Consider the following 22,492-nt stretch of genomic DNA (forward strand, 5'->3'; position numbering starts at 1 on the left):
TGTGCATCCCATTGATTTTCGTCATAGAAGTTACCTGCAAATTTGTTGAAATCTTCTTTCGATGTGCTCGATTTTATCACCTCCAATAAACACGAGAAAATAACTGAAATCTTGTTCAAATCCGTTCACTAGTGCTTGTTTTGAAGGTGCCAGATAGCCTGGCAAGGACTGTAGCTTCTAGCTTCTAGTTGCCCACATCTTCGGATCGAATTATGCCTTCACCTGTGTGAAAACTGGTAAGGGTTGTCGTCTACATCGTAGGAATCAAATCCCACCTTCACCTAGAACTAGGAAGTATTGGGTTGTGTTTAATCTGGGGATTTGTCTCGGGGTAGTGTTAACAACGATAACTCTACGCTTATAGTAAAGAGGCATTCCCAGATTAGGGTTGTTTACTCATGCAAGTAGTTGAGGCCAGTGGAGGATTTCCATGCCGCCAATGAGTATCTGTTGAGGCAACCTGAGTACCTGACTTTTCGATTGAGGCATGACGCGAAACGGTAGGGTGATAGGTTGGCCTCGTCGCTTCGCACTTCAGCTTTCACTGGTTGTTTTCGGGGCAATCGCATCACGGAACTTTCATTTATGGCAGTGGCAGCGACGGGCTGTGTGAAACTCGTGCCATGCTTTCAAAACTCAGAAGAGATCGAGTCGATTATTAATTGGGGAGGGTGGAAGCTGGATCGAGTAGTTTTCTACCTTCCCGACAAAGCGTGTCTACTGTTGAAAGCTTCGAAGTCCCTAATCTCTCCTATTTTCTCTCTCAAAAGCGTCGGAACCTTGTTCTTTCTGTTCCTCATGGGTCTTGAGCTTGATCTGAAATCCAATACGATGACCAGGCGTAGGGGTTTTGTGAATCGTCGCAGCCAGAGTCTCCTTACCTTTCATCCACGACATTTGGAGTTGCTTATGGGGCGAGATTGGCATTACCCTGGTAGTCTGGTGGGCGACAATGCCTGTGGGTGCTTCTGTTCAGGGATGGCTTTTGTGGTGTTTAACGTTCATGCTGGTGGTGATCCGACCAGTGATGATGTGGGTCCAGCGGTGGTGTCTGCTGAAGCAAAAAAACATTCCCTCACATGAGATGTCAAGTGAAAAAAAAAAAAAAAAAAAAATGAACGAAGCATGGGCTCTGATATCATGTCGTAAGTTTCAATCTAAAACCACATAGGCATGGAAGACTTGAACACCGATTTGAGACTATAACTCAAACATTCCCTTGTATAAGAAGAGAATGAACACCGGCCCAAAACTGGTTGCCATTTTCTTTTTCTTCTGTGGCGGTGGGAGAATGCTTTTTCATTGTATGGCCTTTGTGCTAGTGCAGTGGCCAATTAGGAATATACATGGGCATCAATAAGGATGTGTTTTCTGGGTTTCACAGGGTGGAGCAATATTTTGCCACTTCTCAGTTTCTAGGCACAAAGGCCTTGTGACCAGAGAGTGTTCATTTTTTTTTTTTTTTTGGGTGGAGCCGTGGAGGTGTCATCGAATCAGGCATAAATAAAGCCATAAAAGTAGATTCCATGGATCCCTATCAAAGCATTTCAAAAGAGTTGATCCATTGTTGAAGAGTCGAGATTCTTAGGGCCCGTTTGGTATCGTTTAAAAAAAACGTTTGTCTTTTTTTCGTTCTAATGGATTGAAAAAACCAAATAAAGTGTTTGGTAACCTTACGATGTGTTTCAGTTTTTTTGAAACAAAAATTGGAAGAAAAAACAATTTGTAGGACGGAAGACGGAATAACAATTTGTCGTCCGTGTAGTTTCGTTCCAAAGTTTTAAAAAAAGGAACGATTCGATCATCGTGCACGAGAGAAGAAGAAGAAGAACGATCACTGGAGAAGAAGCAAGATCTACCTTGAATCCTCGACACAGCAGGTACATCTTCGCTTTCTTCTTCTTTGTTCTTCATCTTCATTCTCTTTCACCTTTTTTCTTTTGTTCTCCACTGATTTTTTGATCCTTCTTCTTCTTCTTCTTCTTCTTCTTCTTCTTTCTTCATTTTCATTCTCACTGAAGAAATCCCTCTCTATTTCGAACAGAGAGCTACTGCAGTCAGCTACCATCACTTGTTGGTGATCTTCACCTCAGATTCAAGGTTGTATTCTTGGCGATCTTATCCTCATTCATGCTTTCATGCTATCTAGGTTTTCACGCAACCACCCCAAATCATGAATTGATGCAACCTACAGAAATCTCCCATGAATTACACATTTATGTTGTTGATGTTATTGTTAATGTCATTGATGCAACCTACAGAAATCCTGGCACCGACCAGTTTGTACAATTAATAAAAGTAAAATTAAACTGCTAATGGATCATGGAACAGAGACCACATCAGAAGGAAATCTTGCCCTAAGATGTGCTGATTCAGGGTCCAAGCCCTCTCATTGGAGTCTTGATTTGTCTATGGGAGTTAAGAAGGTTTTGGTTCAGGGAGACAAGATTATAGTATTTCTGAGCTAGGATTTGATTGAAATTTGGAATGGGACTTCCAGAGTCTGGGCTCAGTAGTCCTGGATTATTTGGGTTATCTTGGTTCTGAAAGAAAGACAAGACAAAGGTGCTGAGAATGGGCCATAGTTTATAGCTGAAATGTAGCCAATGAGTACTTTGCTGCCTCAAAATTTCGCTTTTACATGGGATTGCTTGTGTCATTGATTCCTTTGAAACTTTCGAGTTTAACTAAGATTAGTTCCAAGTATATTTCACATCTACAGATCTTTCTACTTATACTTAATTTTCTGCCAGTTATTAATAAATACCTTATTGCTTCGATCTAAATCTCAGCAACTATATCATCTAGTTTGACAGCTTTTTCTTAATCTAAATCCCACCGTCATCTATCCCTAAACCAATGGCCATTTTATTCCTTCAGACCTCATTATCACAGAATATAGATTCGATTCCAGTCTATGTAAAAAAACTGTAAAGCCCTCAACTATCTCAGACAAACTTCGAACTCTATCCTCATATCCAATCCAGCTCCAGCCCTTCCACATGTTCACCTAATTTCTCACTTCACTTCTTTTTTCAACCTTAAATTGTAAATTTAAGTCAAAACCCATTATTTTAACCTCTCCTCTTCATATCTCCTGCTATTTTGCAGTCAAACTTCAACATGACCCTTCCATTAGTTTACCAGAACCCAAGCCCAAAATATTAAAGCACCATCAATAAATTTTAAAAGCCCATATCCTGATCATGTACAGAAATACATCAGCTACACCAATAGACATGTCATAAAAAACAAAAAAATAAATTGAAAGGGACACTGAAAGGGCTATAGGACCAAAAAAATAAATTGAAAGACGTCCTAAATGCATTCAAGTCTTTGGACTTGAACAAAAAGTGAAAAGAATGATTGTGTAACACATAATTAACTTGAACAATGCATTATTAATTCTGTGCCTTTTTTATATTTTGGAACCACTTTTTTAATTTGGTATCTACTATTTTAATGTTGTCACAAAAAATTATCAATTTATAATAGTACTTTAATTAGTTTTATTTCTGCAATTATTGATTTTCATAAAAAAAAAAAAAAAAAGTTTCTAAAACAAGCCTTACCAAATGCCACAACTGCCGTTTCTCCGTTCTAAAACTATTCCTGAAACAGATTCATCAAATACCCTTTTTTCATTTAAAAATGACGTTTTGACACGAAAACTAAAATTTTCTTTTTTGACACATGACGCTTTCCAAAAACGATATCAAATGGAGCCTTAATCTTGTACACACTCAAATCTCAATGCTGAAGTAAATCTGAAACAGATTTCCTAAAGCACCGTGATGCAAGACTAGAGCATGTACAAGTGATTCCATCACATCTGGGTACCGAAGGTGATGGTGTCCATTTTAAAACTCCAAGCGTTAAAGTGAAAAGGCCCTCCAAAGTCATAAGCCCAGACCAATATGGTTCTAGCCATGGAGCAAGCCCATTGCATCAATGGATAGGAAAATTATCCTCTGCAGGGAGGATAAGATGCGGTGAGGATGTTGGTCATGACACGTGGCCTTAGGAGATCGAACGGCTGAAGATTTTCGACCCATTTCACGCGTTGTGCCGATCCAATTCTGCATGCGACCTCAACGGAGCAGCGACCATTTCATATACTAGGGTTATTGAGATTTGCTTCCTCAGAGAGATCAGCGGCCAACCTTCTGCGGAAAACCTCGACCAGCGACGACGGAAGAGCGACCTCGACGGACTAGCGACCTTGATTGACTATCGAAAAAAAGAGCTAGAAAATAGCTCTGGAATGAAAACTTCCTCCACTCTAATTTGTTCTTTTTTAAATCTTTTCTTCCTTTTAATAACTGTAGTTGTTTGAGCTGAGAAAGCAAATCTCCAACCAAAAAAGGAGGAAGAAGGGTCTAGTAGCACTAGTCGCTGCTTAGTCGAGGGTTGCTGCTCGCTGCTCGCTGCTCGCTGCTCGCTGCTCGCTGCTCGCTGCTCGGTGGTCTCTATTGTGACCAGCTGCTACTTGATTCACACCTTTTCCTGGCTGTTCTCGTCGTCGCCAGAGCACCTTCCAGACCTGTAATGAAGGAAGCAGAGCCGTGAATAGGAAAGGGAAATACGAACCCTAGCTTGGGATTGTGAGCCATAATCGGGTGGGTTTCGCCATCTTCCAGCTGAAATGGGTCGAAAGTGGGTCGAGTTTCCTTTACCGTTGGATACGTTTTTGACACGTGTCATAATCTCCCGCTTCACTGCACCTCACCGCATCTTATCCTCCCTGCAGAGGATAATTTTCCCAATGGATACGAATGCCCGAGAGGAACTTGATAGGCCATGAAGGCTCCCCTCCTATGGCAATGTAATAATCCCTACAAGCCCTCCAAATGAATTATCCGAATACCAAATCCTCCCCCAGATATTTATCAGGCACTCATCCTGATGCTCTTATTTGACAATTGTCCGAATCCAAGTCTAATGCCAGATAATTCACGGCATTGACAGAGAAAAACCCATTGCGACTGAATATATTAAGTGGGTAGGTGTAATTACTAAATATACTCAGTGGGACTAGGAAAAAAAAGAAGAAGAAGAAGAAGAAGAGGTAAGTATAATTACTAAAAATATCAATTACAACAACTTGCAGGTCATATACCCTTCTTTTCTTTGTCACCCCCCCCCAAAAATAAAAAAGTAATAATATTCCTTTCATTTTTTGGTAATGCTTTCTTTTGTATTCGAAAATTAATGTCATTATTCACCTCAAATTGAAGCTGGAAACCATCAAACCAGGATTGTGACCTTTAGAGATGTTTACTTCTAATTTGTAATTGGTATTGGAAACCAGTTTTGCGACTTTAGGTGATGTTTACTTCTGATTAGTACAACACTTCCTTTAAAGACATTTTTTTTTTCTTGCAACCAAGGTGTTTTGTCTTCACCCCTCACCCTAAAGTATCATTCATGGAGAAGGACTTTTGTGATTCTGATCCAATAAATAAGCGGGAATTTTAACTGGATTAGGTATTCTTTCATTGGAGAAGAAGAGAGAATCTCCTGATGTAACCTTGTGATTGGAATTTTGTGTTCTTAATTATTAACTCTTCAAACAGAGCTGTTTGAAGGGTAAAGATTCATGTTGCCAATTACGTTTAGGTGGGATAGCCTGAAGGTATTACATTGCCTTGTTTTATTTCTTTGCTTTTTCTTTTCGCCTTTTCCCTTTTCCCTCTTCCCTCTTCTTTCTTCTATCTTTTTTTTGGCAGACCCATGTTGCCACCCCATTCAAATGGAAAAAGATTGAATTGTTGTTGTTGTAATTATTAACTCCTCACCCCTATTTTGTATCATATGGAGAACGGAGAACATCCTTCCCCATTTCAATTAAGGGGTCAATCTCCATGGTGATGAGGAAAATCTCTCTTCACCATGGCTGAGGGTCCTTTGTGCCTTTGTGGCATTTAATTCCATTTTTCCCATTTTTCTCTATGCGTAATGAAAGGGAATATGGATGAGGAACTTATAGCCTAATCAACCTAACAAAGTATAAACCATAATGGGAGAAAAGCAACTGCCAACTGTCCAAGATTAAATAGACCAGCCTGCATTAAAATTTTTGGTATATGATGAATCGTTGAAGACAGAAGCAATGAAATCAATATATATACATTCCATTTTCTGTTCAAATATTTTCAAGAAAAACTTGATATCTTCATGACAATTCCATCTAGTTTAGTGATTGAGAAGCTCAAGGGCTTCTAACAGTGTGGATCTGAACCTATTCACATCAAGTTTCACATCTTGTTTGTCCAGGTAGATGGACCTGAAGTGTAACCATCCTTGATTCTTTATTGAACCAGAATCCCCAAAGACGGCATGATTAATTGGATACTGTTGTAATAGGGAGCTCTCCTCTTTTTTTATCTTATACTCCAGGTACCTCAGATTCAGATCCATGGAAGGCTTTCCAAAATCATCCATAGCCAGCCGATCCAGTCCCAAAGGTACTATTTGGATCACTATTGCCTTGGCAGGAAGGAAGGCAAGGTTAGTGAGGCCAGCCCCATGAACCCCCATTAACACATCAAAGGAGTTCACAACAGGTGCAAATTTTGAAACATCTGGCATTGCCTCATCTACAACTACTTCATAGCCCAAGCTTCTTGCCATTTCAGCTACTTCGCCTTCATTAGCTAATAATCGAGATTTCTTCCGCGATATGATCAGAAGCCTAGGCTTCCTATCTATATGATCACTGATCTTGATGGCAGTAGCCTTCTTCAATGAGTAGGTTCTCCTTAAGAACTGTCCAAAATCTGTCATGGAGTAGCCATTAGGAGATTTTGAGGGGTCAATGCTGAATTCCTTGCTAGCTTTAAGACCCATGATAACATGTGGGAAGCAATGAACACTATCATGATCCCTATCAATGTCAATGACATCAAACCTTGAGAGCTGTTTCAGTATTGTTTGGTACTTGTCAATCCAATAAGATCTTAAATCAGTTATGAGGAATTGAACCTCCCCATTGAATTGGTGGGAAGTTACGAAAAGAGGAATTAATACATCACTGAAGTCATGAAAGTAGTTTCCTGAATATCCTCCAATGGAGAAAACAATGGCAGGAACACTATGATTTACAGTGCAACGGGGAGCTCCTTCCCTACCAAATGTTTTCACTGAAAGCTCCCTAACATGGGTCATGGCTATATTATCTCCCTTTCGAGCGTAAGGTCTGATAGCCCATGAACCATTTCCTTCCAATGAATTCATCTGAGAGGAAACAGCAAAGATGGTGGAGGAATTCCCATGAATTCTGATCTCTCCTTTGACTTCACAAGAATCTGATCTTGGGTCTAAAATATTGCAGATTGGCTTGATGATCTCCTGTTTCACTTTCCGATCCGCAACTCCTACAATGTAGAAATTAGTTAAACCAGAAATATACTAGTCAGAGATCATTGGAAGCTTAATTGGGTTTCTTTCTTGAAAAATTTGCTCTTCCCAAGTTCTGAAATTGGATGACTGACCTTCTAAAACAGATATCTTTGTTGTAGCCATTTGCTGAGAATTGCTTGTGTCTTCCTTCACTAGCATAGGTAGAGCAGGGATCATGGATGGCTTCAAATTCACTATAAACATTATGACAGTCAGTCACAGTTGAGATGCTTGAACAAGTTTAACATAATAACTAATTCATTTATAACTTCAACAATGGTATATTTATATATTTTAGCTTTCTGATAGAATTCATGGCACCAACAAACATGTTCTTTAAGGGTTAAAAATGATAATTGAACTTAACCAGAGGAGAACAAACAAAAGAAGGAAAAAATGCAGTAGCAGATGGAGAACTTACAGATGGGTAGGGAACTGAGGTGGGGTTTTAGAATTGTGAAGAAGCTGAATGTGATGATGAAACAACCAACAAGTGCCCCATAACCAAACTTTTTCTGTTCATACCTACTGAAACTTTTAGCAAATATAGTATCATATGAGGACTTCCCTCCTTTGGTAACATCAATTGGCAAATCTTTCACTTGAAGAGCCATCCAGTCTATGGAATGGCTTAACCAGAAGAACAAATAAAAGATCAAAGACAGAAACAATATATCTGGCTTGGCCTTAGTAACTCCTCTTTAAAAGCTAGACTTCCATGATGATATGCTGATTTATATACGTAAACACAGCTACCCCTTTTTTATATGGCAAGGGAAGAAGAAGCGAATTTCACTGTTCATGATGTGGATTATTGAATAAGATATATGTACAGGAGAAAGGCATGGGCGGGACCATTAATCACAACTTATACGTGGGACAAGAAAGGAAAGGAGAGTTTGAGGTGAAACGAACTCTCAAGACTGCTATTTTTGTCCGATCTGTTTTATGGGAGAGGATTTTCTAAGCAAACAGTACAGGGGAGCACACCAGTGCAATAAAATGATATCATATATTGGAAAAAATAAGGTCATTTCATGTGAGGGGGATAAACCCAAATTGATCTAGATCCTCTCAAATGTACCCTGCCGACTCAGAGAATCCTTTCCTTGTTTCATTGTCAAAACTTTCATCTAAATCGCCCTCACATGAAATGACCTTTTTGCGTTAGATTTATCGATTTTCCTCCAATTTGGGGTTTTGCCACACTTAAAAAATGGGTATCTCTTATGTAATTGAGGGGTTTTTTTCTGCTAGTAATTCTCCATTATATTCTATTTTACTGAAATTAATTATCCTATAGTTACATTAGGAGGAAAAAATGATTCTAAGCTGTTATTTAATAAACCCTTTTAGAAATTGTTGTTTTTTTCTTTTGGGTAGGCCTTCAAGAGATTGTTGTTACAGACTACAGATGACCAGTTCAAGCATGGAATGAATGCTCCTCACGATCTGCTGAAAAGAGGTTGTTAGGTGGCCACAGGAGCGACCCCCCCTCTCCCTTCCCTTTGGTGCTTTTTTTTTGATATTTTCCTGTGTCAACCATCAACTGCAGGCCTTGGAGTCTTTGCTTCAAAGTAATCCAGTAACTTTAATGTGAGAAAGTTTGCAAATACTACTTGTTATGATAGCTTCGACAGTATAGAGATTATAATAACTTAAATATTGACGTATTACAAGTCCTGGGGAAATAGTAGTGCTCCCCAAATAAGTTGTTCTCTCTCTCTCTCTCTCTCTAATATTGAGCCCCTCCCTTAGTGGCATGCATGATATGCAAGACGATTTGGTCATTTTTCTGCTTTTGATAGTAAGAAATCCTTAAAAAGAATACTATTATCTCTCTCTCTCTCTCGTCCTTGGGAATTTAGGTATATCCATATCCAAATTGCTAAGTGTCTCACCAAATGATTTTTGACCCAGTCATATCAATGACCTCTAAAGTACTTTATATTAGTTATTAATGAGATCATGTTTAGAGCATGTTTAGAATCTTGGAAGGTTGGGTGGAAGAAATCTTAGGTATCCATTGTGTAAACAAGGTTGGATACATAGTGCTATGTCCTCCAGCTGTGGATGATTTGGTGTTGATTGGCTACTCCTAAGAGAATCCACTGACTTGAAACCCACACTAATTGAATGACTTAGAATCTTGCACCAAAAATAATAAAAAAAGGATGAGTTGGAAGCTTTTTCTCCACTCTGTCCTCTAAAATTGTCGATCTTAATTCTTACCAAAAAAAAAAAATCCTTAAATTGTTGATATGCTTGTATATTGTTTGTTTGTTGGACCACACCGCCAAAGAATTCCCCCTTGATGAGGGGGGTATGGTTCTTGTCCCCTATAAATAAATAAATAAAATACCGACATAGAATGTATGACTTAGAGTGGATTATATATATATAAAAGATTATACTATTTGAAAAAGGATAATTGATATGGTCACGAATCACGATGATGAGCATTTGAGTCCATTTCACTTTCTCCCACTCTTTCAATATTTTCTGAAGTAGAGATTCTTTTTGAAAATACACTCTTTTCAAAGAATCTTCAATGGCTCTATTTCAATGACTATATTCCAATGGTTATAGTCTAACGCTTCCCTCCTTTTTCTTTGTATATATGTATCTGTTAAGTTTGTCTCGAATTCTTGATCCATTTTGAAGATTGATCTGTTTCGATATATTTTAGTGGCGATCCGAATAGAAAGTTTTTTGAGATTTGTGATGGAAGCAGAAGCTTGGAGCCCAGCACTAATATCGTATGAGGTGCATGGTTCGACCAGATTGACCATGACCCGATGTCGACCCATGACTTGGAGTATATAATGTACTGTTGTCTTGATGAGAAAGTCATTGTAATTTGGGAGGTTTTCGAATTAAGGTTTCAGGGCGAGTTTTCTCGTCGCTACTTGGGTGTAATTTCTCTTCTACATAGTGAAATATCTTCTTCTTGACCCAAGGACGTAGCACACCACATCCATATATGAACCTCATTAAATCTCTGTGTTGTGCTGATTTATTATTTATTTATTTTGCTCTAACAATATCTTTTGGTATAAAGTGATAAAGAGTTGATAATTTATTTTTTTAGAACTTATGAGTGTACCATGTGTTGATCCCCAATGTGAGTTTACATTCATCATGTCGTGAATTAAGTCTAAAACATTCATCATGTGGTGAATAAGTCTAAAACTAGGGTTGGGTGAGTCCCCAAAAGACCTAAAGTCGTCCTTTTGACCCTTCATTTTTTTATTTTTTGGATGAACAACCCTTCATTAAGTAGTCTTACTATAACTCGTTATTCAATGATTTTCTTCATTTTCGACCTTATTAGCATTTTCTTCCTTTTGAGCTGTCATTAAACTACAAGATTGACACCTTATACGCACTCAATGTACAATTGTGAAATTTTTATTTGTTGTTTAAATTATTTAAAAGATATAATTTATAATAAAAAACCTAGGGGAAGACCTACTTCTCCATCTGGTTGCAACTAAAGGGAAGTGAAATTAGATTAAAAAATACACTTTATAATCATTCCTTAATATTATGTAATCTTCTTAAAATTCTTATTTTATTACTTTTTCAAATCCAAGAGATTTGATTGCAGAATAACATAAAATTAAATAATCAAATTCAAAACGATTTAGAGTTAACGAACAATTATGTTAAGTTCACAATTTTTATGTTAAGGTTGGATTTTATTTCACTTCTCTTTCAATCACATGAAGCCTATGCAAAATCCTCACGAAAAATATAAGCAGACATGCAACATGGTAGCATGCTCCCAAAAGTATACCTAACATCTAATACAAGATTGTTCAATCTCAAATCACAAACAGAAAAACGATCCACGTAAATGTCTTTCATCAACAAAAGTGTTATGCTTCCGGGGAAAAATGTAATAAATGAAAATCCAAAGGTAAGTGTAATCGGACCAATATACAGCGAAGGGTGATGTAAATTTCCCTAAAAATTACTTAGATCATAGAAGATGGCTCATCGACTCAATGAAAATATACAATCAACTTCCAAGGCAACTGGATGACAAGATCTCCTTTTATCTGCAATACAATAAACTTGGCAGTCGAAAAAAAAAAGCAACCCAATGCACAAGGCTCCTACTACTGCAAGGTCTGGGAGTGGCAAGTTGTACGCAGATACCTTGCCCATCTCACTCATGTGCTCCAATAATGTATCGGGATCCCTCCCCCTTTTTTCCTCCAACTGAAAGCATTACTGTAGTAGCAAGTTCCTTAACCACCAGTGGAGCAAAGCTGATTCCCTTTCGTAAATTAGATTAGAAATGTCTTCAGGGGCACTAATTACCAGAAAGAGAAGCTAAACACATTTTCATGAATAAAATCCAGCCTTTGGCCTGGATGCCAAAATCAAATTGGTGGCAATTTGCATCAAAATGCCAATTCATTCCACATAAAAACTTCATGATCAGATGTAATAACCAAATTAAGCAGGGGAGTTTGGGGAGGGGGGCAACTGAAAGAACCACAAGAAATTCCATGATACCAAAATATAATTTTCTCTTCCACTTGAAACAGATTTGGTGTTTGATGTTGCAACCTCTATTGGCTAAGCTACCTTGCATCGTCCATGCAGTAGTTTAACTTTCACGATCAATCAATTTTTGAAGAATGGCCTGGCAATATGAGCAGAGGTAATATCTGAGGCATTAGTAACTTTTCACAGTTAGCATGCATGTACATTGTGGAAATCTACAAGTTTTTTGTGGTAGAAGAAAAAAGAATGTCAACACAAATAAATAAACAAAAGATAGGGTGCTATAGTAAAGGGGAAAATAATAATAATAACAAATAAGAGACAATAAAGAATTGCAAGAAGCTCCGAATGATCTTAAATGAATTGAAATTTCAGTTTGCTGAAAATATATTTTCAGTGTGCAGGTACCATTCAATTTCTCTTTAAACTCAAAAGTACAAAACATCATGTCTTAAAAAAAACACTTACAGGGCAGGAACTGTTTGATTTCAACCCCTGAAAAAGTTCATGGGAAGAGAGTAGTAGCTTCACCGGACGAAATTTGACAGACTGACTCTGTCCTCTGTTGTCCGTAAAACAGATTAAATCACGTTTTATGAGGTGTTCAAATGCCTGCAACAGACAATATCTTGAAGATAAGTCAGCAGGAAAAAAAAAAAATGAAAATATACTTTTGAACATCCAAGCAGAGTGCTTTACTTACCCGTAAACAAATATTCTGTGCATAAAAGTCAGAGGTTTGAAACGAATCATGTATGCCTTTATATTCTGACATGTAAAACACAAAATAAATCCCAGATGCATCGAAAAATATCTTTGGACTATGAAAGTACCTTTCCTATGTCTGACCTTTCATTATAGAATTAAAGTTGTAAGATTTTTGCTCTTTAACTTCCAACCTCCTCATGCACACAAGAATGTAGAGTTCCAAAACAGAACAATCTGCTTGAACAAATCAATATGCATTTAAATATGTTAGGAGAGTCAATAAGAGCAATAATATTCAAAAGATTACAGTGAGGAGCCATTGAACTAAAAGTGCTGGGCTGAATAAGTCTCATATATATCATATTCTCTCTTATATGTTGTGAGATCAACATTCACAGTTTTTACTCAATACAGCATTTTTGCAATCCTTAAAATTGTGGCTATCTATTTACATATCAGTTCCATTACCGACAAAAGAATTAAAGTAGAGTACTTTCAGAAAGAGATTGTAGTAGTCAAGTTGAGACATCAACAAAAATAGAGTGAGTGTATGGTGATTGAAGTTGGGGAATCACTGTCCTACTGGCAAATCAATATACATTTTCCGAACTTTTGACAGTGCTTTAGAAAGTTTCAGATTTAAACATTTCAACCAAAATTTTTATTTTCCTATTATGTTTAATATTTTGGTGATTATTATCAACCCTTTTTGTATGTTAAATGTTTTAACTTAGGAAATGACTATACAATGCATAATCTGGAATTGGCTTCAACCAAACAGTGCATAAAAAAAATATATTGGCCTGTCCATCTACTATACAATGCATAAAAGGCTTCCACCTCTACCATCTCTTCACTCCCACTACTCCACTACCACAAAATACGAAACAGAAAAGTCAAAAAAATGAAATGAAATGATCATGAGAGGGGGAGGAAGAAGCTTGATACACCAAAAAATGATGGAACAACTAAAAGGTTCTTGTAGTTGGTGTACGGCAGGTAGAGAAAATTTATCAATGATGCATCTTAAAACCTAAATAATCATGAAATTCTATGAAAGACAGTTGGAGGAAAAATCTAGGGAGTATCAATAGATGCAGCAACAAAGAATTTAGGTTTCAAGAAGCCAAAAATATAAAACCGACAAAATTAAATTGCATAAACCTTTTAGACTTTCAAGTTTTGGTTGCCTCTGGATACTCAAAAGTGCAGTCTTGAAGTTCTCAATGAATAGGAAACCAGAATCCAGATCCATATAACAAACTGCACGAAATCTGGCATCACGATGTCAAAGGAAAGATTTAGCCAAAGCTGAAGATGTACAACTTCAGAAATACACTACAAGAAAATTCAACAATTCATGTCAAAGAGACCAGAAGTACACTTACAGAAACCTCACAAAATGATCAAGACTAGAATCGGCATTTGACAATTTATTAATAATTTCTGTGAATCTTGGATCACCTAAAATATTCTGCGAAATGTCAAGGCCTTCAAACCAAATATTTAACTGGACAGATCATTTAATAGCAGTGATAGTGTTGCTCAAATAAGTACAGGTCCGCAACCCCTATTCCATGTAACAGAGAGAGAGAAAAAAAAAAGAAGAAACAAAGAAAGAAAGATACTAGGACTGATTTCCCCTGACTTTATATTTTACCAGTAATTGGCCACATCTAAGGAATATACACAGCATAAACACCTTCTCTGATTATTGAATTGTGAATTGGAGATCCTTCCGTTGAAAGAAATTAAAATTGTACACCATGTAACTAAGTCCATCTGGTAGTAGTGTTAGAGATGGAAGGTGGTGTCCCAGGAAGTAATGTAGGGATAGATTTAACAACCAAACCAGTCCCAAAACTGCAGGAACTTTTAGACTAGAGAACAACCAGATTACACCCCACAAACCACTATAATCAGACCAACAGAAAATAGAAGTAATAGTATATAACGATCTCAGAAAACCAGTAGCAAGTAAGTCAGACCAGTAGTAGTCAGATAGGATCAAATAAATAAAACCAGCAGCAATAAAATGAGGTAACAGTCCCAAATCAACAGCAGGAACCTCAGAAACAGAATAGGACAAACCAAAGCAATCGATTCTGGTTCTGTTCTGAAAAAATCACTACAGGACAAAATATGAGAGATTTTGAATATCTCTTTAATGGCTGCACAGAATCAGCCCAGATATGGATCGATCCTTAGTGGGGACTAGGAGAACAATCGATCAGAATTTCAGCCTTAACAGACACTTCTAACAGCTACAGCAGAAAGGGCCGATGGTACTTCTACAGAGAATTCTGGGCAGAAAACTTTAAACAATAAATACATGATTGTAACAGCAGTAGACCTCTGAGAAGAACACTTGACATTGTTGAGAAAAAATAATAAAACTTGAGAGACCTCTTGTACTTCTTGCCGCAAAGAGTCGCTTGGATCAAACACCAAACCCAATACCTTGATCAGACACAAGGAAGTTCTCTTGCAGAGAAAGCAGCAGCAGCAGCCATGTAATTTGTCAAAATTGTTCTAGGCTTTTAGGAGCCTCCTCTTCTTTATTTACAATGTTAATGGAGGGGGGGGGGGAATTACAAAATAGAAGGTTTCTCAAAAAAGAAACCAAATATTCTCCTAGTGTGATAGTTACTAAAAACTCAAATTATAAACTACTTGAAAAAGGAAACTAACTACTAATGACTTGACTCAATTAACAACTTGACTCCTAAGGAAACAAATATAACTCAAATCAAACCCAACTAAAAAGGAAACTAACTAGTAATCCCGTACTCAATCTTAGAACCCCCCTTTTAGACCCATAAAAGTGGTCTATTACACTCAAAACACATGGGATCAAAGGCCCAACATGTATGGAACCCAACCCTAAGCTTATTCCTAATAAAACAAGCCTATTTTGGTAATTAGTCTGTATCAGGAAGTCCAGTTGAAACATCTGTTCTGTTTTATAATTAATTGAGCACATGCTGCTAATTGTTTCAAGAATTGGCATCAGCTGCGGGACTAATACTATGTACATTAAGCAGTGTATCATCTGACCCACCGGCAAGAATGAATTGATCCATGGTGGGTTCTCCATTCCTCCATGGGTCAGATTGGGATCAGCTGGGTTCAATTCAACTCCCAAAACCAATCCCGCTTGCCTTTAACGATAAAATTCAGTTTCAATAAATTGAAATTTCAGTGCTTCTTCAGAATGAATACTGAAATGCCATAATCACTGGAACTTGATTGTTTCAGAACAGGGAATAATCACCTGTCATTTGAAAAAAAAAAAAAAGGATGAAAAACAGCAAAAATGAAGAGTTTTTATTCAAATGTAAGTCGCACAAAGGAAATACACAGGGAAAGATACTTGAAGCTTGGCATTGTATGCAATAGCATATTCATATGGTAAACTTGAGTCAGTTGGCAGTGATAATATGTCCCCCATCAATCTGCATAATCAGTAGCAAAAATATCAATATAAAAGCATATATTTGGCTAATTCTTTGCATTATACAACAATGAACAATATATTTACGTAAAGAAAAAGGAAAAGGATTACCTCAGTAAATATACATTTGAGGGAGGAAGAAACAATAGCTTTCTATGTGAAAAACGCGATCGTACTCTCTTCTCTAAAAGTTGATCTGCATCCTGCGGCACATGTAACTTACTTCATCAGTCAATGCTCAAAAAAACTGCAATCAGTTCAAATCATCTAAAATCCCAGAAGGGATATACGTGCATAGATGTATTTATCATTCATTCAACAGCCTGTCTAAACAGTTTCGGTTCGAGCGAATTAAAAATTTTCTTGGAGTCTAATCATTATAAATTAATATGCCAATTGCATATTTACACTGAAAATATTTTAGACTGTCCATGGACCAATCGGTTCAAGGGCTCAATTCTATCCCATTACAAATTCATATTAACATTGAAAGGAACTCAGACAAGCATGCTACAATCAATTCTACTAGGATAGTAGAATTTTACAAACAGACCAAATAATTGACCAAAGTAATAATAGAGCCAACAAACATAAATCCAAGTCAAACCAAGATGAGGGAAAACCAAAATTTACAAAATGCTCCCACCATCTACAATATAGAGATTTTTTAATACATCCCAAACAAAAAGGTGGAAGTGACAACAAACCCAGACACCCCCACAAAATTTTTAATGCCCCATGCCACATCGGATCCACTGGTTCAGTATTGGCCCTGTCTGAAATCCTGCTCAACAGGATCTCGAACTTTGATAATTTATCATACAAACTGCAGCTAAAAACTCCCATTAAATTTTTTTTTTTTCAATTTTGTCCAACAATAAGTAAATCACCAAAATTTGACAAATGGGATAAAAAAATTTAATAAAAAATATCAAGAAAATAACCTAAACAAGAAGTATCGTACCAAGCGGCAACTAACACCAATAAGTACTGCTTGTGACGTTACAGATTGCAATGCATCTAACAAGCTGTAGAGCAACCTTTGCTTTCCCTGCAAAAAAATTGAACAACAGAAAGTAGTCATGTTAAAAACAGAATTTAAGCTCATTATATTGATGACCATGGTGGACCCCAGCACCCAAAATGATGCTAATGCAGAAGACAGAAGTTGCATAGGAACCAAGTATGAACAGGAAAAATCATGTTATACCTGGGTAAAGAGATCGAACTCATCCAAGACAAATATGATTGTCTTGTGAGCTAGTCCACACTCTCTGCCAACAAAAAATTTCATTCAAATGAAGAAATGCATGAGAGAACAGAATCAACTAAGCACTGCAATAAAAATTCCATTTCAAATGAAGAAATGCACGAGATAAAAAGAATCAACTAAGCACTGAAATAAAAAAAAATTAAAATTAAAATTAAACAACTAGGCATCAATAAGCCTCAATAAACAGAACTCAGAATGCAATAATCAAAACCCAGATGGGAGGAAGAGAAAAGGAACGTGCACACTGACAGAAACTTAAAGCACTCACCGCAACATGGCTATCATGAAGTGCGAGTTATCATCAGAAGAGGCCTAAGAAAAATTTAATCTAGGCATCAAAAAATGCACTTTAGATTTGAAATGCATTATAATGATTAAAAGTGGCACGTATACTTTACCATTTTTGAAAACGACAACTGATGCTCCACACATAATTGTCTAGCAATTTCCTGAAACATAGCAAAGCATATCAAAATAAATGAAGAATAAAAAGTGGCAAGGTTGCTTATATGAGTAGAAACAACATGGCGCACTCTTGAGAAAATAACCTTCCAATTTTCCTAGGTCAAGACTACATTTCTTCAATTCTTTGTGGATGACTTCTCATTATTGGAAATGGTAAGATAGCTATCCAACAGCTTAAGAATCTGTTTTTTCATTGTATCAAGAAAAAAGACTTATGCCCACGTCAAGGTTCCTTCAATCAAGTCCACTACTTCCTAGGAGACATGCCTTGGATAAAAAAATACACCAAGGCATAAATTCAGCTAGCCTGTGTTAAAAATGATAGAACTGTTGGTCCACAAAATCAAGCTTAACACCAGGTAGTCTCAGGATGATATTAAGGCTTTCAACAAAGACAACTAATTATTAGCAGTTTTTTGGCAAGATTACCACTCTCCGTAACTAGCCGGGATATCGCCCATGCTGTCAATTTATTTATGACTCCATTTCCTTCACCCACTATGAGATAAGAGATGGACCACGATAGCTTGTCCATTTCTTCTACTTTGACTTCCCAATCACAGGCCTACAAGGATTAAGACCCAGCTGGTTTGCCAGGCACTAGGTGTCCACTACTTGTTGAAACATGTTGTCACTGATTTCCATTACTTTTCTCTCCCCCACCACCACAAGGGGGGGGGGGGGAATAGCATGGACAAAAGAAAAACAGAGTACAAGATCGGGACAATAGTACAAATACCTGGCCTCATGTAAAGCTAAAAATGAAAATCATCATTCACATAATCTCCCTCCATACCCCAAGTTATTCGCAAAAATGAAGTAAAATCCTTAAAACTTGCCAAAAATCTTCACAAAAATAGTAAGTATATAACTCTCTCGACCCCACTATTCACAAATTCTGATTCTACTCCTTCCACAATGTCTAGCATAAACATGTGCCTATAAAACTCTTCCTTATTTACTGAAGACCTTAGTTTACCAGTCTTCAAAAAGATATACATATGTCAGACGGAGTCAAAACCTGACAATTTACCCAAATGGAAGATGCTCTGCATTTAGCAACAAGTGGTACTCTGAAAAGGTTGAAGGCGAATCACATCCTATAAAACCTGACAATTTACCCAAAAGTCCTAAACAGGGAAAACACTAAATCCAACATTTGACTTAGCTGTAATTGATTCACAGTCCACTCACCACTTGAAAAAAAAAATGATAGTACAGAAAAACTCAGCACTACCATAAGAAGAAGAATCAATTAAAAATAAAAAAAGTTGAAGAATAATGTTCTCAGACTGACCTTCAATGCACAATTGTCATCACTGTGAAGTAGCCCGTTCAATCTTATCTGTTAACATAGCTGAAAAACTATCACTCTTTGCACTACATTGATCTAGGAGCAATGGCATTAGAACAAGACATAATTTTCCTTGGATAAGTGAAAAATGAAAAGTAAAAGAACAACATTAAGTAAAGCCGTACCACTGATATCAAATCGGGATGTTCGACCTGTAAATCGCTGAGAACAAGCTCCAACACCTATAAACAATAAACAAAAGTAAAGAGGATAAGATTGAAACCAGAAACAAACAAGTAAACATAAAAAACTAGATTTATGCGAAATAAAAATGCATACAGCGTTTTTTCCACAACCACGGGGACCAAGAAGTAAGATTGAGTTGTTGCAGGCATCGGTGATTGAATTAGATAAAGTGAACTTCAATTTGCTGGAAGATCGTTAGTTGTTATTTGGTATAGGGATCCATCAGAAAAGAAGAAAGAGAGTAGGGGTTGGGCAAGCAAGAGGCAAATAAAGTGAGATTCAAACCTGTAGTTGCTGTCCGGTGAATCAGAGAATTGTTTGAGGATGTAAGTAGGGTTACAGAGTCTGCTCCGGAGGAGGATTAAAGCTTTCTCTGCTGGACTTTCCCCTCCCATACTTCGTCCTGTTTCTTCACCTACCTGCGCGGTGCTTAACGAATAAAACGAAATGAGAAGGGGAAAAGGGCGGGAAAAGAAAAGTGGAGGCAGAGATCGTCTTTCCGGTGTGGGAAACCATTCCCATGCGTTCACTTTTTTAAGGAAATTATTACCGTCACAGAGGCAATTATTTTTTCAAACGTCACATGGTATGGATCGGGCTCCACTCCTTTTCCACAATCGCCCGTGTCTTGCCCGATCTACCTGAACGTTTGACACGTGTACACAAACCATCTAACGGCTACCATCCTTTCTCTAGAAAAAACCACCCATCTTCACTGCTAACCCATACCCGATGCTTCTCTCCTTACCCATCTGAGATTTCTCCTCTATTTTCTCCCACAAATCAGAACTATCCTGCAACTCTTCTCTCCTGCCGAGAGAAAATTTCAAAGCTTAAACAAAATTGCAGAAAGCTAGTATACAAAATAGGCTAAGAACAAAAGATGACTAATCCATCCACTCAGAAACACATCATCCATCACTCGACATTGTTGCATCACAACCAGGGATATCGGTTTTCAAGCTTAGAATCTCATTTCTCTGTTCAAACAAAGAAAGGATTGAAGATTTGTGAAGAAAGCTTGAAAACCCATCTCCGATTCTACATTACTGAGATGGGTTTCCATCTGTCCAAACTATTTTTCAGTAACAGAGCATATGGAATGGACTCTTACTACTGTTCTGATTACCTAAAAAAAAAAAAAGAAGAAAGAAGAAGAAGAAGAAAAAAGAAAATAGAGGAATGTGAACCTAATGCCCTTGCTGTGGTTGCTTTAGATTTTAACAGAAAAAGTCGGAATCGCCATTATCGAAGTTGATTGCGTCGCTGAAAGGGTCATAGTGGAAGCTAAGCCTCTCCTTCGATCTTCCCTTCACTTGCCTTCGAATCTCTGCTGGAACCCTCCAAAATAAACTCCTGAACATTCTCTTCCCGGAATCAAGCACAAACATTAGATCACAATAAACCCCCATACCAATCGCCATTTTCCTAAACCAAACCAAACCAAACACACAGCAACAAAAGAAGAAATAGGGAGATAGATAGAGAAAGAGAAACCTCAGAAAGCAGAAGCAAAACGAGAAGGTTCGTAAGAAAAAAGGATTGGATGGGTAAAGAGAAGCATCGGGTATGGGTTAGCAGTGAAGATGGGTGATTTTTTCCGATAAAAGGATGACAGCCGTTGGATGATTTATGTACATGTGTTAAACGCTCAGGTAGACCTGCCAAGACATAGGGCGATTGAATAAAAGGAGAGGAGCCGGATTCGAAAAGGAACCAGATGCTCTCCCTTACAAGAAAGAGCCCTAATGGTTGGCAGCCAATAATCTTTGAGCTCAAACACATGGGAAACGAAATGATCAGTCCAGCCTATGGTTTCAAGTATCGGTCTGGGATCGATGGTATCGATTGAGATCGATCCCTGATAGATCTGGATAATTTTATTTTAAGGGTAAAATAGTAAAACATTAGTACTTTTTATAAAAAGTAGGGGCAAAATCGACCGATACTCACCGATTCAATCTATTCTGAATTGATATAAGCAAAGACCGATAATGATATCAATACCGTCCCCTAAATCCTTGGTCCACCCCTAGTGAAATAAAAAATGATTATTTTTTTCTTTTTCGTAAAAACAGAGAAATGACTCTTACATGGATGTTTACTCAACACAACCCTAAAACGATGTTCAAAATAATAGGAAAATAAGAGCAATTAATCACATAATACACACAAATTTATGAGATTCGATAAAAATGTTGATGTCCTTGGAGAGATGAAATTTTGTTTCATTATCAATGGAGAATAGGGTTACAACCTACCTAAAATGAAATCTCGTTTCACTATCAATGGAGAATAATGTTACAACAGTTGTCTCCACACCTCTTTCAGCCTAATTTGGCCACATATGTAATTTTAGACATCGTGTCCCTAACACCTATTGGCTCACGCGCACTCATATGAATCGCAGTATCGGATTACCCCATTGGAAACATTTTCTTCCCACCCCACTAAAAATAAAAATAAAAATGGTAAAATTCTTAATTCTTTCCCCTACTTATTTAATTTGCATAATCAAATGATTTAGAGGACTTTCTGTCATGAGTCGTCCATTTTGTTGAATATGGCGTGATAGGCTTTGTTACATTTTTCGAGTGGTAATTTGTTGTTATCCTCCATTTAGCGTTGCTTTGCCTTCTTTCTAAAGCATGTAGCCCAAAAACAGGGCACTCAGAATCTAAACTGTTGCTAAAAAGATAGAAAAACCATATCAGGAGTTCAGGACCTGTTTAGAAACCATGTGATAATGCAGACAATCTAACATGTTTTCTTGTTAATTGAGATTTTATTAATGGTTGTGATCGGTATCAGGACTAGATGAAGTTTTAAGTGCTGGTTTAACAACTCTGCCTTTTTTGCAGACTCAATCAGTAGAAAGGGAAAGGTGTTAGAATAAGTATCCCGATGTTGAAAATTACACGACTGATATTGCTGAGATCCATTCCTTGATTAAAGCAAGATGAACTGTTGAGAAAGATTGACACCAATTGTTTAAGCCAATGAACCAAATAGGTTGAGTCGTATCAGAAATAGATACTCTCCTTAAGGTCTGAAACCCCCCTACAATAATACAATTGAGGATTCTTGCGTTTTACCTCTAAGATAAAACAACCACTTATCTCTGTCTGACTGT

The 22,492-nt window shown here is 37.3% G+C and overlaps 2 protein-coding genes and 1 long non-coding RNA gene across 6 annotated transcripts; 1 reads left to right on the top strand and 2 right to left on the bottom strand.

Annotated features, from left to right (window-relative positions):
* Positions 1–1,814: 1,814 nt before the first annotated feature.
* On the top strand, positions 1,815–6,531 carry LOC122078723. The gene is made up of 3 exons (XR_006140167.1): positions 1,815–1,880; positions 2,022–2,100; positions 6,400–6,531. It is a non-coding gene; the product is annotated as an uncharacterized LOC122078723 (long non-coding RNA).
* Positions 6,114–8,214, bottom strand: LOC122078722 (alpha-1,3-arabinosyltransferase XAT3-like). The gene is made up of 3 exons (XM_042644821.1): positions 7,823–8,214; positions 7,494–7,595; positions 6,114–7,376 (listed from the first exon to the last, which is right to left on the bottom strand). The coding sequence occupies exons 1-3, from the start codon at positions 8,013–8,015 to the stop codon at positions 6,196–6,198; spliced, it is 1,476 nt and encodes a 491-aa protein (XP_042500755.1). The 5' UTR covers positions 8,016–8,214; the 3' UTR covers positions 6,114–6,195.
* A 3,014-nt stretch (positions 8,215–11,228) lies between these two features.
* LOC122080005 (origin of replication complex subunit 4) lies at positions 11,229–20,919 on the bottom strand. 4 transcript variants are annotated; one of them, XM_042646844.1, is made up of 17 exons: positions 20,857–20,919; positions 19,645–20,715; positions 19,453–19,543; positions 19,299–19,355; positions 19,117–19,164; positions 17,753–17,803; positions 17,623–17,666; positions 17,292–17,355; positions 17,046–17,132; positions 16,193–16,284; positions 16,001–16,082; positions 14,016–14,101; positions 13,792–13,901; positions 12,769–12,861; positions 12,623–12,687; positions 12,388–12,531; positions 11,229–12,058 (listed from the first exon to the last, which is right to left on the bottom strand). In XM_042646844.1, exons 2-17 carry the CDS (start codon positions 19,752–19,754, stop codon positions 12,023–12,025), a joined length of 1,260 nt encoding a protein of 419 aa, XP_042502778.1. In that variant the 5' UTR covers positions 19,755–20,715; positions 20,857–20,919; the 3' UTR covers positions 11,229–12,022. The 4 variants fall into 4 exon arrangements, with proteins under 4 accessions (XP_042502778.1, XP_042502781.1, XP_042502777.1 ...); XM_042646847.1 differs by lacking the exon at positions 20,857–20,919 and having other exon boundaries at positions 19,645–19,778; positions 20,550–20,850; XM_042646843.1 differs by lacking the exon at positions 20,857–20,919 and having other exon boundaries at positions 19,645–20,169; positions 20,550–20,850.
* Between the last annotated feature and the right edge of the window lie 1,573 nt (positions 20,920–22,492).

This window comes from Macadamia integrifolia, chromosome 5, assembly GCF_013358625.1.
Source record: "Macadamia integrifolia cultivar HAES 741 chromosome 5, SCU_Mint_v3, whole genome shotgun sequence".
Classification (NCBI taxonomy): domain Eukaryota; kingdom Viridiplantae; phylum Streptophyta; class Magnoliopsida; order Proteales; family Proteaceae; genus Macadamia; species Macadamia integrifolia.